Source organism: Gossypium hirsutum, chromosome D10 (genome assembly GCF_007990345.1).
Source record: "Gossypium hirsutum isolate 1008001.06 chromosome D10, Gossypium_hirsutum_v2.1, whole genome shotgun sequence".
Lineage (NCBI taxonomy): Eukaryota > Viridiplantae > Streptophyta > Magnoliopsida > Malvales > Malvaceae > Gossypium > Gossypium hirsutum.
The window spans coordinates 22,095,627-22,113,567 of record NC_053446.1 but is presented as its reverse complement, the minus strand read 5'-3'; the positions used below and the strand labels follow the sequence as shown (position 1 = coordinate 22,113,567).

The 17,941-nt window shown below is 34.2% G+C and overlaps 1 protein-coding gene across 1 annotated transcript; it reads right to left on the bottom strand.

Moving 5' to 3' along the window:
• Positions 1–12,505: 12,505 nt before the first annotated feature.
• Positions 12,506–16,712, bottom strand: LOC107915394 (receptor-like protein 15). The gene is made up of 3 exons (XM_016844557.1): positions 16,550–16,712; positions 15,826–15,946; positions 12,506–14,735 (listed from the first exon to the last, which is right to left on the bottom strand). Exons 1-3 carry the CDS (start codon positions 16,710–16,712, stop codon positions 12,506–12,508), a joined length of 2,514 nt encoding a protein of 837 aa, XP_016700046.1.
• Positions 16,713–17,941: the final 1,229 nt, after the last annotated feature.

Below are 17,941 nucleotides of genomic sequence, written 5' to 3'. Positions count from 1 at the left end.
CATTTTACCCCTTTAACTAATAGAATTCAACTTTTATATATTTTACAATTTAGTCCTTTTTACCTAATTAACTATTTAAAATTCACAATTTCTTGACAAAATTTTAATACGGCCTTAAAATAATCTCGCAGACATTAAATAAATATTGAAATACTAACTCACTCTTTGGAATTATGGTCTCGAAACCACCATTTTTACACCACTAAAATCGGGTTGTTACAGTTAATCGTAAAAGCAAGGCTTAAGAGTAAGTTTCAAGTGCCCAACGTTAGGATTCGATTAAGTGTAAGAACTTTCTGAGTGTTCCAAATAGAACCCTAGTCTGACAGATTCTGAACAAACAAAAAGGAACCTATGATGAACAACATATAGGATATTTTGAAAGAGCAAAGCTTAGGGCTAACTCTGAAGAAAGGTATGTATGACGAATCAAGGAATATTGGTGAGAATGTATATATGTATATATATATATGAATAAGGCACAGAGTATAAAGAAGTACTATGAGTGGAGTAGTATTTTTAGAGACACTTTTTGGCATAAAAAGCAGGCGAACTTCGACATGGAAATAAGCAGACAAGGATTTCTAGTTAGATTACGATGATAAGTGAAATCGAACTGGTAATTAAAAAAGGAATGGTTATAAGATAAGAGTCCATGCTAGTGACATAATACATCTAGTGACCAATGTGGTCCCGTACTAGTTAAATTTGTGAGGTAAGCTGGTTGAGAACTAACCAAACGCAAACTAGAAGGGTCGAAGGCTAAATGAGTAAACATATAAGTTTCTTAAAGAGTGGCTGATTTTAGATAAGATAAATCAGTCTTGATGTGATGTTTACCAAGTTCCCATAAAGACTTGAGTTAAGTTAAAGGACACTTGGGTTAAGTTAAGGGATAGTTATCTTCCTTCTTAAGATTTAGGGACATGAGCAGATGAAGACATCTCTCTAAGATGAGTTTAGAACCCCAAATTTAGTTAGTGATTTTCCCTCCCATTAAAGAACATTTCATGACTCTGCTAGTTAAGGTAACACAAATCTGTAACTATGCTTGGAGAAATAAGGCTTAGTAATACGTTTGGGTTTTAAGATGAAGATAAAGGTTACCCGAATGGGTTCTAACAAAGTGTTTCTATTTATCAAAGCAGAGGAGGCTATAGCATGTGGCTGAATTATTGATCTGGATCTCAAACTGTATATTTCACAAGGAAAGACTAGATCTGAGGTTTAAACTGTCTTTGAGGTTATCAAGTGAGTTCCTAAGCTGACTCTTACATGTATAAAGTATGTTTTAAAACTTTTATAAAATGTAAGAAAACCATGAAATCGAATCTAAAAGTGTAATGTGATGATTCTAGTGAGTAATGTGTGAAGGATAGACATGAGAGCATGTGTTGAATGAAGTTTGATGGTCTAACTATAAACATGAATCTTAAAGATAAAGGATGTTTGTGTATGAATGATAGAAATGTGTTAATAAGTTTGAAAAGTATGGATGTGTCTGTTATGAGTAAGTCAAGGTACGATGAGTTCAGGAATAATGAGTCTAAGTATAAAGAGTCTGTTTTTGTCTCCAGAGTCATCTAAAGGGGTCCGTCAGGATTAAAAACACAAATCTTTGAAAGGACAAGTATATGGTCATGGCATTAAAGGATCATATCGTGTAAAACTATAACTAATGGGTTATGACATCATATAGGGAAATTTAAGGAAGGTTATTGCCTAACGTGGTTCTCTGTGTGTCTTAGGTAATGAGCGATAGAGCTCAAGAAATATGAGTCTAGGTGAATCCCTATCATTGAAACACTAGAAAAAGGATGTCTTTGTGGTGATCTCTGTTTAAAGGCGCCTTTGTGGTAAAACTATGAACAAAAAAGCCTATGTGGTGAGTACTGAAATTTAAGGAATATTTTTTATGGTAGAACTCTTGAAAGTTAAGCCTTTGTGGTAACCCATGTTAAAGGAAAGACTCTATGGCAAACTCTGAATAAAAAAGCTTTTGTAGCTATCTTTGAAAAGGAAGCCTTCGTGGCTATGTCTAAAAAAGAACACCTTTGTGGTGCAACCTAAGGATCGAACACCTTGGTAGCAACTTTGTAAAGGATAGCCCTAGTGGCAAATACAAAGAAGGACTTTGTGGCCATTTAAAGGAAGAAATGCCTTCAAAACAAAAATTTAAATAAATGGCGTGTAAGGAATTAGGAAAGAATGGCATGAATGGTTCCCTGAAGGCAAAGCAAAGGTAGGACTTGGAAGTTAATTTTAAGTGTAAGAGATAATGTATGGACAAGTAGAAGGAACTAAGTATCCGACAAACTCTGAAAGAAAATCACTGTATGTAAATGAAATGTAGAACCTCGCGTAAACATAAGAAAAGAACAGTGAAGTTAGAGTGAGCCAGAATATGCAGTGAATTTGAGAAATATGTTATATGTATGTATAGATAGTATCCCGAAGTAATAAAAGATCTGGGTGAACTCTGTGTTGAATAATGGGCATAGTCTACCTCACCCAAAGGTAGTGGTCAGATTAACAAGTATGAAATAAGATTTTAAGTCTGTTAATAAGGTAAACAAAGTCGTTAAGGACTATGTAAATGTAAGAGTTAAGAAAGGATATAGAAAGTGAAGAGATGTTAAGCATAATACGCTCAAAGGAAAGAAACAATCATTTGAGTTGGACCCCGAATCTGGAACCTAGTTGAATAACGGTTTAATAAATAAAAAGGAAGATAAGTCCTTAAAGACACTGAGAGAAAGAAAAAGGCCGAAGCTAGAAAGGAGTAATTACAATCTGTTAAGGGATGTCTTTAGTGAAGTAATCGCTAAAGGGAATAAGGAAAACTTAAAGGAAACAAGAAGGACATGCAAAGCATCTTTCATGCTTGATATAATGAATTTAAGGTTTAAATTCACTAAGTTTTTATGAACTTATGAAATTTATTTCATGTTTTTAGGTTGCAAAGAAGTATGCGGCAAGAGGGACAACGCCAAGGCTACACCAAAGGAAGTGGTGCGCTGGGCTGTCATAGATACAGAGGAAGTTAAGTGGCATGCTTAAGTCTGAACATAAGTTATTAAGTAGCATTCTGATATGTACTCTGTAAGGACAGAGATAGAATAGAGTCGATGATATTTTATTATCATGAATTCTAAATGTAATCATACATCGTACACTTGTAAAAAAATATTTCATAGTCTTAGATAGAATTTTTTTACATAGGAAAATAAAAAAGAAATTGTAAGTAAATCTGTTTCAAAACATAACACCCGAGACTTGGATCGAGTAATCGGGTCAGTTGAGGGTGTTATAGGATATATCAACTGATCTGATCATAGGCGCACTTTTTCAAACAACCACTATTTAGCTCCATCTTAGGCTCCCATTTTACCTATTTGTCTTAACTCATCAAAGGCACCATATACACGAATATGCAATTTGATGACTACTTTTGGCGAACTATCAGATATCTCGCCATAAGTGTGGATTATTAACCTAAACCTTTCAACCAAACCGAACTTAATATAGACTTACTATATTACCCCAAACATTTGTTTCTTATGACTTAGCCTATACTTAAACCTTTCTTCTAAGGAAGATCCATTTACTAGTAATCTTATTTTCTGTCTTGAATTTGAGATTTGGTTGATACATGATTACCCCCATTCTTTGCATACTTGTACTCATAAAATAGTCCCATAAGACTTTGTACTCATAAAATAGTCCCATAAGACTTTCCTACTTCAGACCATTATACTAAGATACTCCCAGAAATAGATAGTTCCCAGCGGACTATCTCTTTTTTAGATTTCCTAAGGGGACTTCTATTTCTTTCGTTATTTCTAGGCAGACCTTCCACCTAAGATAGTCATTGGCAAAATTACCTCCTAAAAGGGTTCTTGGCAAACTTCCACTTTTCGAGCAACCTCTTTATCAATATCACTTAGAATTCAAACCCAGAATAACCATTTTATTACCTCATAGGCAATGGTGGTTTATGCGTGAATACTAGCAAACTCTTAGTGGCAGATACTTATTTACCAATACCTTGAAGGAAATGCCCCTTCTTTTCACACATGCCAATGCTTAAAGTACTTCTACAAGTTTTCCTTATGTTCGTAATTTGGCAGATCATTTTATTATCATGTTTGCGCACTTTCTCAGATGCACCACAATCATTCTATTAGATTGCTCGCCGTATGAGTCATACAGTGATTTCCCTTTTTGTAACCTGACAGCTTTCCTTATTTACCATTCTAGCAAACTCTATTTCACCATAAAATGCACCTATCCACCACTTGATCATGGCATCACTAACCATAGACTTTTGATTCCAAAAAATTAGTAAATCCCTTTCAAGGTGTCGCCCCGAAGGACCCATATATTGTTTAAGAAGGTTAACTTTGGATCCAGTTGGTGTATTTTTCATCCCCTTTGACTTGCTAGAGCCAGTAGCAACCTAATGGTGTCCAACCTTGCCATTGGGCAAGGGTTTCAACATAGTCAACACCATACTACTAACTAAAGCCCTTTACAACTAGCCTGGCCTTAAACTTATTAAATGGTCCATCAAGATTCATCTTGGTTCTAAACACTCATTTGATTCCAATGATCTTCTTGTGGACTGGTCTATCAACAAGTTTCCAAGTCTTATTCTTATTAGTCCTGGATATCCCAACTTCCATGGCTTCCTTCCATCTACTTTCTTGTACAGCTTCTTCAAAATTCGTAGGCTCCAGTACTTCTAAGTCACATCTTTGATACACTTCAGCAATAAGCCTAGTGCCTCTGACAGGTAAGTCATCAAAGTTTTCATCTTCTTGAATTTTATCTTTAGTAAGCTACATGTTTGTTTCTTGCTGACGTTGTTCAAGTAATTTAGCTTCAGTATCATCACAGTTTCATGTACTGCCTTTATTAAACTTCATATCTCTGCTCACAAGGAGTTTGTTGTTGAAAGGATCATATATCCTGTTGACCTTTTTATGCTTTTGTATCCAAAAAAGATACTTGGTAGTGATCTTTTTTCTAGTTTGCTTCTCTTCACAGCTGGTACATGAGCATAAAAAATGCAACCAAACACTTATAAGTGTGAGACAAAAGGTTTGAATCCAAACCAAGCTTCAAATGGAGTCTTGCCTTTCACAGCAAAAACATTTAGGTATTCACAACTTCTGCCCAAAATTTGTTTGTCAGTTTTCTTTCAAACAAAAAATCTTCCCATATCCATCACTGTTCTATTTTTCTCTCATAGACACCATTATACTAAGGAGTGTAAATGTTGGTCAGTTGATGCTCGGTGCTTGCTTCTTCACAAAATATTTGAAACCTTTTTTATGTGTACTCAATTCCATTATCTGATCCGAGTATCTTCAATTTGTAGTTGGCTTGATTTTCAACATTTGTTTTAAACTTCCAAAAGATTTCAGTTACTTTAGACTTCGACTTCAAGAAATAAACCCAATAGTTTTTTGTGTAGTCATTAATAAATAAAATAAAGTACCTAATGCCACCTAGTGAAAGAGTCTTTATAAGTCCACAAACATCAGTATGGACCATGTGTAGCTTATCATTGGCTCTCCAAGCTTTGTTGGCTTGAAATGGAATCTTGACTTGCTTTCTAAGTTGACAGACTTAATAAACAACACTTCAGTCTACCATTTTGGACATGTTTTCATCCAAATCAGACTTATAAAGCTGGCTAAGGGACCTATAGTTAACATGCCCCAACCTTTTGTGTCATAAACATGATTCATCTACAAAGCTAATATAAGCTTTTAAGTTTATCAAATTCAAATTTAGAACAAAGCATTTATCATTCATAGTACTGACACTAATTCTTGACCAGATAGATCCATAATCATGCATGTTTTGCTTTTGAAAACAATAGAATAATTCTTCTCTAGTAGTTGACAACCACTAAGAAAATTTTGGTCTATTTTAGGTACAAATAGGACATTCGAGATTGATTTTGTACCTGAAGGAGTGTTGATCAAGATTTCTCTTTTTTCCTTTGGCTTTAATGAATTTGCCATTCCCAATTTTGACTTTGGGGACAATGATTGTATCAATCTTCCTGAAAATGCTTTCATTAGAGGTCATATGGTTTGTGCAACCACTATCGTTCAACCAATCTTTCTTGGCCCCATTGTAGGTTACAAAACAAGAAGTAGTAAAAACATGCTCCTCTTGAGCTTGACTTCTATCAGCAGCCTGTGCTTGGACATTGTTTTGTTATTGTTTTTGCCCTTTATTTTTGCACACACTTTGTAACAGCCTAAACTCGGTCTAATGGACCAGACCCGAACCTTACAAATACAATGTACTTGAGCCTAATTATTTAAATTACAAACGATTTACAGATGCTAAATTTCAAACTTTCTAATAAAAAACAAAAGTGTAAACAATGAGGAAATTCAAATGGTATACATAAAGAATTTCATTTCAATTAGGACTAAACTGATGCCATGCTCTACATGATTATCCCCTGTAGAAATTTTTATAAGTATCAACTCAAACTCTATCTCGCCATCAAGCTCACTCTGTATACATAATACTCCAATATGTCACTCCTTTGGCATAGCCTTGGTGTCATCCCTCCAGGCTCAGGCCCAAGATAGTTCATCTAAAACATAACACATGAAGATAAGTCCCATAGAACATAATGAGGTTAACCTAGTTACCTAAATCATGCTTGCTCGTTGCATCAAATATTTCAATAGCTATCTCACTACTCTTATCCTTCAACTTGTCTTTTGCGAGTACTTCCTCAATTTCTCATTCCTTTACATATGTTCATTACCTTACCCTACTCTAAGACCATTTCCTTCTCTTCTGTGCCTTTGAGACCTTACCTACATTCTCAGTACCACGTGAGATCTCTTAAAATTTCCATCTCTGTACAAATCTTAATCATATTGATTACCTTACCATAATACTCATAGACACGTTTAGTACTTATTGATCTCACTATTGTGTCTCGGAATATTAAGAAATACATCATTTACTTAGGCCAGAGTTTGCCACAAAGAGTGTCCTTCATGGTTTAGTCTTGAGAGTCTTTCCTGAGCATGCCACAAGAGCATCCCGTTCTATATGTACCGTAAAAAATGTCTATATGGGGTTCGCCATAAAGGATGTTCCTTTATAACTCGCCGTTAGGGCTTATCCTTTATCCTTTGCCGTGAAAACTCTATATCTAGAATTTGCCTTTCATATTTTTCCTTCCTTATTTGTCAAGGATTCCATACCTTCAAAATACATCATGAAAACCATTTCTTTCTTTCACGGTTCACCACAAAGGCGTTTCCTTCAGAAGGTTGCCACAAGGGCTATTATTTAAAGTATGTCAAAAAGGCTTCCATTTTTCTTAGATTGCCACAAAGGCTTCTATTTTCTGGAATTCCTATGATAGGGATTCGCCTAGAATCACATTTCATGATGTTTGCCCCTCATTGTTCTGGGTCGCACAGAGAACCCCATTTGGTAACAATCTTCTTTTAGTCTTTTCCATATGAAGCCATAGCCCACCACCAGGTACACGATATGGTCTTTCCATATGATGCCATAGCCCAACTATGGTCTTACACAATATGGTGTCATGGCCATGGACTTTTCCTTTCAGAGATTATGTTCAAAGTCCCGATGGACCCCTTTAGACGACTCCAGCACGGTGAATAGACATAGACTCACTTAACAGACTTTTCATATGTTATCACCAAACATAACACCTATCTCATCTTACACATTCCAAACATGCTCCTAGAGTCACATTATCAACTCTAGGATTCTTACCACATACTTAGTACTTGTCAGATACCATATAAACTATACAAACAAGACTAGTTTAACATTCATACCATAATATCACCATCCTATCATATTGTCCTAACTTCAAATTCATAGTGTGACCACTTTCTATAGAAATATCTTAAATAATAACATGCATGCAAGAGTCAGCTTAGGGACTCACCTAACAACCACGAATAATAGCTTGAACATCAGATCCATCATCTAAGCATGGATTGCAACAACCACTGCCTAGACATGGAGAAACCTCTGATAAAATTTAGGGTTTTAAATCCAACTTAAAGGAATACTTTTGTTCCCTTCAGCCTTACTATTCAATGTTTTAAGATAGAAGAAGAGAACTCCCATTTATTGAAACTAGAAACCCTATTAATATAACCTAAGTCTTTATTAAAACTTGACAAATGTCACAGCACTAGTGAATTGTCTTATCAAAGTCTACAACTTCCAATAAACCTAATTGAGTATGTCCCTTTGTCATTTAACTATCTTGGTTCACGTTCGGTTAGATCCTAACCATCTTTACTTGTAACTTAATATTCATACTACAATAGAGAAAGGGTACAATATACCTCTAACGTGGACTCATACCCTCAATACAGATTTACTTGACTACATCTTGTTTCCAACAAATCATGGAAATCTAGCACGGAGCCCTTACTAACTTAAACACATAACTGTATCCACCAACTCAATACGCCAGAAGGGGTACTTAGGTGAATACCACTCTGCCAAACATATTTCTAAAATACTACGCTAAAGCTTGTGCCTGCTTGAACGGGGTGTTACACCTTTTCTATGTGACCAAGCTATTTATAGCTTCTACACTAAATGTTAGGCCTGAACCAACAATACTTTTCTAGCTGTGTAGACTTCTTATAGTAAGTGCATGGTGGATACTTCTTCTGTCCACTATCTCTTCTTGGATTTTCTTTCTTTTTACTCTAGCTCTTCTTTCCCTTATAGCTTAAGGAACTCAAGCCTTCCTTGTTTCTGGCCTGAAATGCTTATTCAGAATGCTCCTCTTGTCTACTTGTTCTTCTTTACTCTTGAGCATAAAGAGCATTTATCAACTCTAACAATGAAATTATAGACAAGTCTCTTGAGTCTTCCAGGGAAGAAATTTTATACTCATATCTCTCAGAAAGTGTTGTGATGACCTTCTCAACAATCCTACTGTAATTAACAAATAGATTATGGTTTTAGAAACTAGAAACATATAACACCCCTAACTCGTCTCCATCGCTAGTTTAGGGTTACAAAGCATTACTGTATAATATAGAATTCTTAATATTGAAATAGACCAACATGCAATTCACATATCAACATTCACTATCACAATTTAATTATGGCAAAAATACTTTTACAAACCTTAAATCAAGCTTAAGTGGCCCTAAAAATAGGTTGGGAACAATCAGGGACTTATTTGAATCAAAATAGAAACTTTATGGCAAAATTAAAAATTTACAAAATTAGGGTCACACGGCTGTGTGGCATAACCCAAGCCGTGTGGACATTCGAACTAAGGGACACACGGTTGTGTTCTAGCCTATGTTTTAAACCGTGTAACTCAGTGACTTGTGTCACACGGTTATGTCATAAACCGTGTGTCAGACCGTGTGTATATTCAAAATATGGTCACACGGTCGTGTCGCGGGCCGTGTAAAACTTGCACCTAAAATTTAAAAGACACATGGCCGTGTGAGGTGACAGTGTATGGCATACAGCCGTGTGACAACCCATGTCCCAGGCCGTGTGCAGTATGTGTTACCTCTAAAACAAGCCATTTCAAACACAAACCTTGCACACCAAGATACACTAATTCAACCATCTTTCACATGTTTAAAACATATATCAAACATCCACATCCAAAAACATACCAATTTCATGCTCATCCTATATCTAACCAATGTGCCATTGTTATGGCACCTCAATCACAACGTATCCAATTCATTCAAACATACCTTATAACCTAAAAAAATATATTTATATACACATACACCATAGAACCATTTTTACCACATACGAACATGTCTCAAGCCATATATTTACAAAGTACTAAAAGTGACCAAAAGACACAAACGTACCAAAACATTACGAGTCCAAACAAACACATATACACAAAAGGGCGTAAACATACCAAGCTGACTAGGTAACATAATCAAAAAATCCCTTTATAAACAAGCCCTATACATGCCATCTATAACCTTGAACTTAAATACCAAATATCTACCAAAACAAGGTTTGGATAGTGTGATCATGCTCTGATGTGATTCCAATCGATCAAACTCTCTGATGACCTACAAAAACAAAGAAAAACAACTACATAAGCAACTAATGCTTAGTAAGCTCGTATAATATAACTTAAACTTACCATATACATTAGAATAAATAAGTAAAGATAGATTCATTTCATTGTGAGCCAAATGGCTTTCTTATACACAACAACTCATAGAGGTTGTTGGTGAAACATAGCAGTTATAAACTTCACTAAAACATGGCATAAAACGTATCGAAGTTTCAACTTCCTCAACCATATTCATCATATACTATGCACTTACATTTATATTACATTTCACACTTTATCTTAATATATTTCATTTCTGTAATAGCATAGCTAATAATATATATTTCAGTTTCAACCTTAATTACCCATCGAACCAAATGAAATAACATCGGTTAATCAGAAAATACTCATTTCACCATTTAATTCTCTAAACACACTACAACCATAACTAGAAAACATATTTATATACATATGATACATATCATCACATTAATGTTCATTATCAAACCATACTAATCAAAACGTTCGCCTCATATTCAAACTTATAATAAATTTCACATTGAAAAATGTTACTTGAATAGCGGGTGGTTGAAGAATGAAATACCGATCTTTTCATTACTAACCTTTTCAACCTTTTCATTTACATTTTCTTCAAATATCGTCATTTTCAACCTATTCATTTGATATCCTTTTCGGATATTGTCCTTTTCAACCTTTTCATTTGGTATCTTTGTCGGATATTGTCCTTTTTAACCTTTTCATTTGTTATCCTTTTCAAATAACTTCCTTTTCAACCTTTTCATAGATTCGGAAATACCAATGTAATGCAATGGTGTCTTTCAACCATGGTCTTTCCTTTTCAAATATAATACCATGATGTATTTCAATCACAATCCTTTCCTTTTCTAAAATCAAAACAATCTTAATCATCTATAAATAAACATTAATATAAAGATATCAATTAATCTTATAAATTCAAATGGAATATTTTAAAATGAAATATGAACTTATCTTGACTAAAATGATTGCAAAAACAAAGCCGATGACTAATCCGATACTTTTTTTTCCTTGATTCAAATCTGATTGTTGTATTTCATGATCTAAATAATAATATTTAATTTAGTTAATACAATTCTAGCACTTAAATAATCTATTTAATACAATTAAGTCCTTCCATCATCATTTTACAAAATTTCCCCGATATTTCACCTTTTATGCAATTTAACCCCTAAATATTAAACTTGTACTTTCACTAAATTTAATCCTTACTCATGCTGCCTGAATACTCTAGGGACCTACTGCAGCCCATATTTATCAGGTTTTACAACAACTTCATGAAGTTTTGTCATTTAGACGATTTAATACCTAAACATTTAAATTACTAAAAATCATTTAACAAAAGGCTTAAGTTAAACCATCACCTTCATGAATACATCAACTACGAACAAAAACATACTTAAAACATTCATGACCAGTCCCTAAACTTTTAACAGCTTTGCAAATTTACTCCTAGACTAACTAGATTAAGCTAATATGATAACAAAATAAAAAAAAACGGACCTAAAAAACACAAGCATGCAAAGGGAGAAGTTTGGCCGAACCTCCTTAGCTCAACAATGGTGTCTTTCAGCATGTGGAAGAAGAACATAAAAATAAAAATATTTCCCTTTTGTTTTTATTATAATTTAACTTAACTTTTTTTAATTAACTAATAAAACACATATTTTAATGTAATAAAACAACATCCACCGTACCTCCCTTATAAATATGGCATATTTGCAACATAAATCCCTTTTACCTTTCTTAAATTAATCAATTAACTAATAAAAATTAATTTTTTCAGCTTTTACGATTTTGTCCTTTTTACTTAATTAGCTATTTAAACATTAAAATTTATTAACCAAATTTTAATATGACCCTAACACACTCCATAAATATTTAATATTTATGGGCTCAATTTATAGAAACGAGGTCTCGAGACCTCTTTTTCTAAAACCACTTGACTTTAGGGACATACCACTTTAACCTAATTATTCGTTCAATTCAGAAAAACAATTAAATCAAATTCCAAAATAATTTTATATTTGACTCGTAAATATTAAATAATAATATTAATTTACAGACTCACTCGTTGGATTTATGGTCCCGAAACCACTGAAAAATGAGTTGTTACAAAATATATGTGCAATAAATAGAATATAGTATATGGATATGGAAATTGGATGTAATACAGTCTAAAGTCAAGTACAATTACTTAACCAAGCATTAAGTTTCAGAAATAGAAATAGCCTAGGAAACATGACATACTTCCATCTTACAAAAAATTTGAACTAAACCATCTCAACATAAACAAATACAAATATTTGCGACCTTGAGCTTGAAATCTAGAACCATTGAAGAAGCATAGGGCTAGATGTTTCTCCTGAAGCAAGGCAACTGACGAAGACTGTCCACAATGAAGAAATAGCAAACGATGCTACGATCTTCAATGAAATAAAAACATGCTCGTCTCCAGTATGGGTTTATGTAGAGTACAAGAATAGTTGTCAAAAATATAATAGCATAGGAAGTTGCGAAGCTTATATAAAAATCAACCATGTCTATGTGACCATGTTCTTCTTCACTAGATGTAGCATTTGGAGCTGTTGGTGAATTACCTCCATTACAACTCTTGTTCAATGGAGGTCCACAAAGAAGAGGGTTTCCCTCGTAATTGCTCTCATCGAATGTCCCAAATTGATTTTTCCTATCGGGGAGAGGCCCTGACAAGTTGTTGTGTGCGACGGAAAATACCTCCAAAGAAGTCATCTCAGTTAGTTCAGAGGGGATCCTACCACTTAAGTTGTTGTAAGAAAGGTCCAAACTCTCAATCTGCTTGAGTTCTGAAAAAGTTGAGGGGATAGGTCCAGTTAAGTTGTTGTGGGACAAGTTTAGTCCTCTAATTTCACTCAAATTCCCAAATCCAGGCAGGATTATCCCTGTGAGTTGGTTGCAAGAGAGATCAATTGCCGACAACAGGTCAAGAATATTTCCCTTGTAAGTGTAGGTTGCACCCTTTGTTGAGAATAGTACATCTTCTTCATGGTAGGTAAAAGGATAACCTCTATATACACTCACCAAGCCTGTGAGATTGTATATGGTTAGTCCCATATGTACCATTACGTCATCAAAAAAATCAAACTGATAACCACCAGAATCAACGTAAGACTTTTCACTTGGCTTGAGAGTTAAATTACTCAAACAGGAAGGTAAATGACCAGAAAGTTTATTGTGTGAAAAGTCCATGATGCTTAATGACTGTAGTTTGCATAACTGTAGAGGAAATTCACCATCAAATTGATTTTCTTTTAGAAGAAGGACGCTCAAAATCGGTAGCGTGCTAATCCAATTTGGAATTCCTCCGGTAAAACTGTTTCCACTTAAATCCAACGTAACCAGTGGAGAGCTTTTAAAAATGACATTTGACAGTGTTCCACTAAGTCTATTATTGGCCAAATGCACATGCCTCATCCTTTGTAGATTCGAGCAAGATGGAATAGTACCAGACAAATGATTTGAAGAAAGATCTAGAAAGTCCAGATTGATCAACTTGCATAATTGCATGGTAATGGGACCCTCGAAATTGTTTTTGGAGAAATCCAGTATTTTCAAAGATATTGTATCCCATAACCATGTTGGAAGCTCACCAGAGATATCATTATCACTTACATCTAACACTTGGAGATTTTTAATGCTAATGGGTGAAAAGTAAGAAATCTCTCCCTCAAACTTGTTACCATCCAAACGTAATTCCTCCAACAAAATAATTAAATGATAAACTGTGGGAATTATTTTGCCACTCAAACTGTTATTTGAAAGTATAAGATTAGCTAAAGAGCTACTCATGCGCAACTCTTCAGGTATTTCTCCAAACAAATCATTATGGGACAAGTCTAACATTTGTAATCTCCTCAAACCACCCAAACATGGAGGAATATCAGTTTTCAAGTCATTTTTCGACATGAACAGTCCTTCCAAATGTGGAAAAAGTGAGCAAAAATTCCTTGGAATATCATGATGTATTTTATTATTGGATATATCAAATACCTTCAGATTGAAACTTGGATGTGATGGTAAGAACAAAGGACCCACAATTGAAGTATCTATCATGTAAAGTTGTTCCAATCGTGTATTATTCTCCAGCAACCAATGTGGGAACCTTATTCCGCCAAAATCGCAATAAGAAAGATCAACGTCTCTCAAATCATGTTGGAAATATAGGAAATTAGGAAGTTGTAGGTTCCCATGTTCTTCTATCATACAATTTGACATGCTGAATACCTCAAGTTGAAATTTTGGCCACCATGTTTGGAAAGCAGTTGGCTCATCTGCGACCATATTGTTTTGATCGGCTAAAAGGACTTTAAGATTGGAGTGATTAGCAAAAGACCTGAATGACATTGGAACTTGAAGTTGATTATTTAAAAGGGAGAGGAATTGAAGCGTGGTGAGATTAGCGAGGGGAGTGGAGGCAATATTTCCAGTGAAGTGATTGTTAGATATATCCAAATAGCGAAGAGATGTCAAGTTGCCCAAACATGGAGCAACTGCACCACCTAGAGCATTTCGATTGAGACTCAATTGTTTAGATAACATAAACCTGCGAAAACAAATTAAATATAAGATAGCAAAGTTGATTTGGAGGTTCTCTATGCATTTGGTTCATAAAAATACGTAGATCAAAGAAAACTTTGTAAAGAAAATCAACAAATCGCGCATATTGTATATCTAATCAGAAAAGAAAATGAATGTTTAAAATAATGTAGTAATTGTATTACCTTGATGAGTAGGTAAAATGCCAACTAGAGCACAGTCAAACAAAGACAGGGTTTTGAGAGAAGTCAAGATGCTTATGCTTTGCAAAAAGTTGATGTCCAATGGAGTATAATCCAGGATTAGGTTCTCCACGTTACTCAACACATGCAACTCTGTGTACATTAAAATAAATGATATTAGTGTTATTAATTTGTATAAAATTGATGAAGTTTTTTTTTTTTTTTGGTTAAAACTATGACAGGTATTAACTCATAACTCACCTTGAGTAACCATGGTTTTGTTTAAAAAAGAATTCTCTCTTAAGAACAGGGTATTGACAGATGAAAATGGGTGTAGGAGTGATACAAGAGAAATGATTTGCATAGCATCCATATTTAGAATTTTTAAATTTCTCAAGCATTTATTCCCTGTAATTGAAATATTGTAGTTAGCTTCATTTTCTTAATTAATCCAAGTTTTTGTAGTAAAAAAAATAGAACTTGTTTGAGTTCGCACCTTTAGAAGTCACAAATCGATTCACCTCATTGTAGCTCAAGTCTAGAGTCTCTAAATGGCCCAGAGCACACAATTCTGGAAGAATCACAGATAAAATTAGTCAATTTTCTGAAATTAAGCAATATGGCATGATAAGATTCTTTTGAAGTTATAAAACCTATTTCTTTCACCGTGTCTTCTTCGCACTCGAAAGAGACTTCAAATAAAGAAAATCCACCTATACTGTAACAGGCCAATTCTGCCAGGCCCGCTACAAACAAAAAAAACAAAACAAAAATAAAAACAATAAATAATAAATTCATTAAAGTCCAAAGTCTATTTATAAGGCCGGGAAGCCCAAAATTTATAAACCCAAATAATACAAAACCCTAAAGCTCAAATGGCCCACAACCTAAACTATTTTCAGTAAAACTAAAAACCCTAGTAGCCGCTCCTCTCGTGCCGCCCGAGGCACCTCGTCTCGAGGCCTAATGCCCCTGCTGCCATTGCACCAAACGGCAAAGGCAGCCCTTTTCTCCTCTCCGTTCACCTCGCCAACACCTGCAAACAAGGCAAAAAAAATTTAAAAAAATGGACAGACACAGAAACAGCAAGAGAGACAATATCAGAAACGAAAGCAAGCAAAAAAAATAGCAAATACAACATGTAAACTGGCTATAAAAGCCACCACTACCAGTTTGTAATTTTGAATGAAAGAAATACACGAAAAAAGAGAAAACATCAAAAGAGAAAGAAATATTAAAAATATATACTATAGCTTTCTTATAGAGGTATATTTTCATCTTTTTTGTTGCATGTTTATTTCAAATATATCATACACAGACACGTATATATTCAAAAATACAATAGTTTTTACCTTTCTTGCGATCAGAGAAGACGGAACTGAAAGGTTTCTTTGTTTTAATTTTAGAAGGCTTTTTGGGTACTTTGATCTTAGATCGGGGTTAGGGAGATTAAAATGGCCGAAAAGGCCCCTTTTTTGAACTCTGGCAGGCATATATGGTGGACGGACGGTGGCCCGATGACCGGAGTTGGAGAGGGCGAGAGAGATTGAGAGAGCTTCTCAGATTTTTTTTTAAAAAAAAGTGAAGGCTGAATGAAAATTTTAAAAAAAATTAAGTTATATAGCCTACTTAAAACGACGTTGTTTAGGGCTGGCTACAATAGCCCCAAAACGGCGTCGTTTTAGCCTTTGACCCGAGATCCGATCTAGGACCCCAGAGATCAGCATGTATTTGGACAAAGGGGCTATTTGCACCTTTAGTCCTTCTGCTTTTGTGGCTTCTTTTAACAGGGGCCTATCCATTTTTTTAATTTTTCCATGTATTTTTATTTTCGTTTCAATTTGGTCCCTGGACTGTTTTTAAAGGCGAACACCGTGAACGGTGTCGTTTTGATGCAACCTGATTCGACCCGACCCGACCCGATTTGATACTTAAATTATCATTTATTTATTTATCATTCTTACTTCTAAAATACTTAAATTTTATATTATGTATATTCGTTTTATTTATTTACTTATTTATTATTCTTGTACTTTTTAAATATTTAGATTTAATATTATTTTCACTTCCTTTTCAGTAAGCACCCTTCGTTTTCATTTTTTATTTTTGAGTTACTTTGTCGTTAATGCCATAAATTAATTTTCTTATTATTGCTATTTCATATTATTATTACCATAGTATTTGCCCATTTATTTGCTATTATTATTCTAATATAATTGTTATACTCATATAATCATTTTAAACTACCTCATTATCTTTATATCATACATTAGGCTTAAGTATCTATACATTTTTATATTATGCTTGAATAAGTTAAAATGCTCGTCTCTATAAGCATCATGTTCGTTTTTTGCACGATGAATAAAAAGGAAATTTTTAAATCGAAACGACGTTCATTATTTTTGGAATTAGAAAAGTTGTGTTCCTAACTTACGAAATATGTTTCCTTCCTAAAACCGAGATAATCAAATATATTTTAAAATAAATTTTTAGCGTTTATTCTCGTTTTCGGGGATTTAAGGCATTGTATCCTAACTTACGAGACATGATCCTTCCTTCTCGATTAACCTGAAATAACCCCTTTTCACGAAAATTGATTTAGTTAAGTAATGTTTTAATAAGGGGTTGTATTTTAAATCTCTTCAAATTTTTAATTTTCAACACTAAGAAATTAATTAATCAACTAGGTACCAATTTTGGGCGTTACGAGGGTACTAATTCTTTCTCGTGCATAACCGACTCTCGAACCCATTTTTTGGATTTTTGTAGACTAAAAATATTATTTTAATAAATCAAACCTTTTATTAAAATGATCAAATTACAAGGTGACCCGATCACACCTCTTAAAAAGGATTGGTGGCGACTCCCATTCTCGTTTTCAAAATAAAGTCGATTTCAAAAAAAAGTGGTTTCGACAGCTTGCCGACTCCACTAGAGAGAAAAAATAAGAGAGTCAAGCCACGGGTTGATTACTTTTGGTCATTTTGTCGAAAACTTGATAATTTGGTTTAAATTTACGATCCCCTCGTTG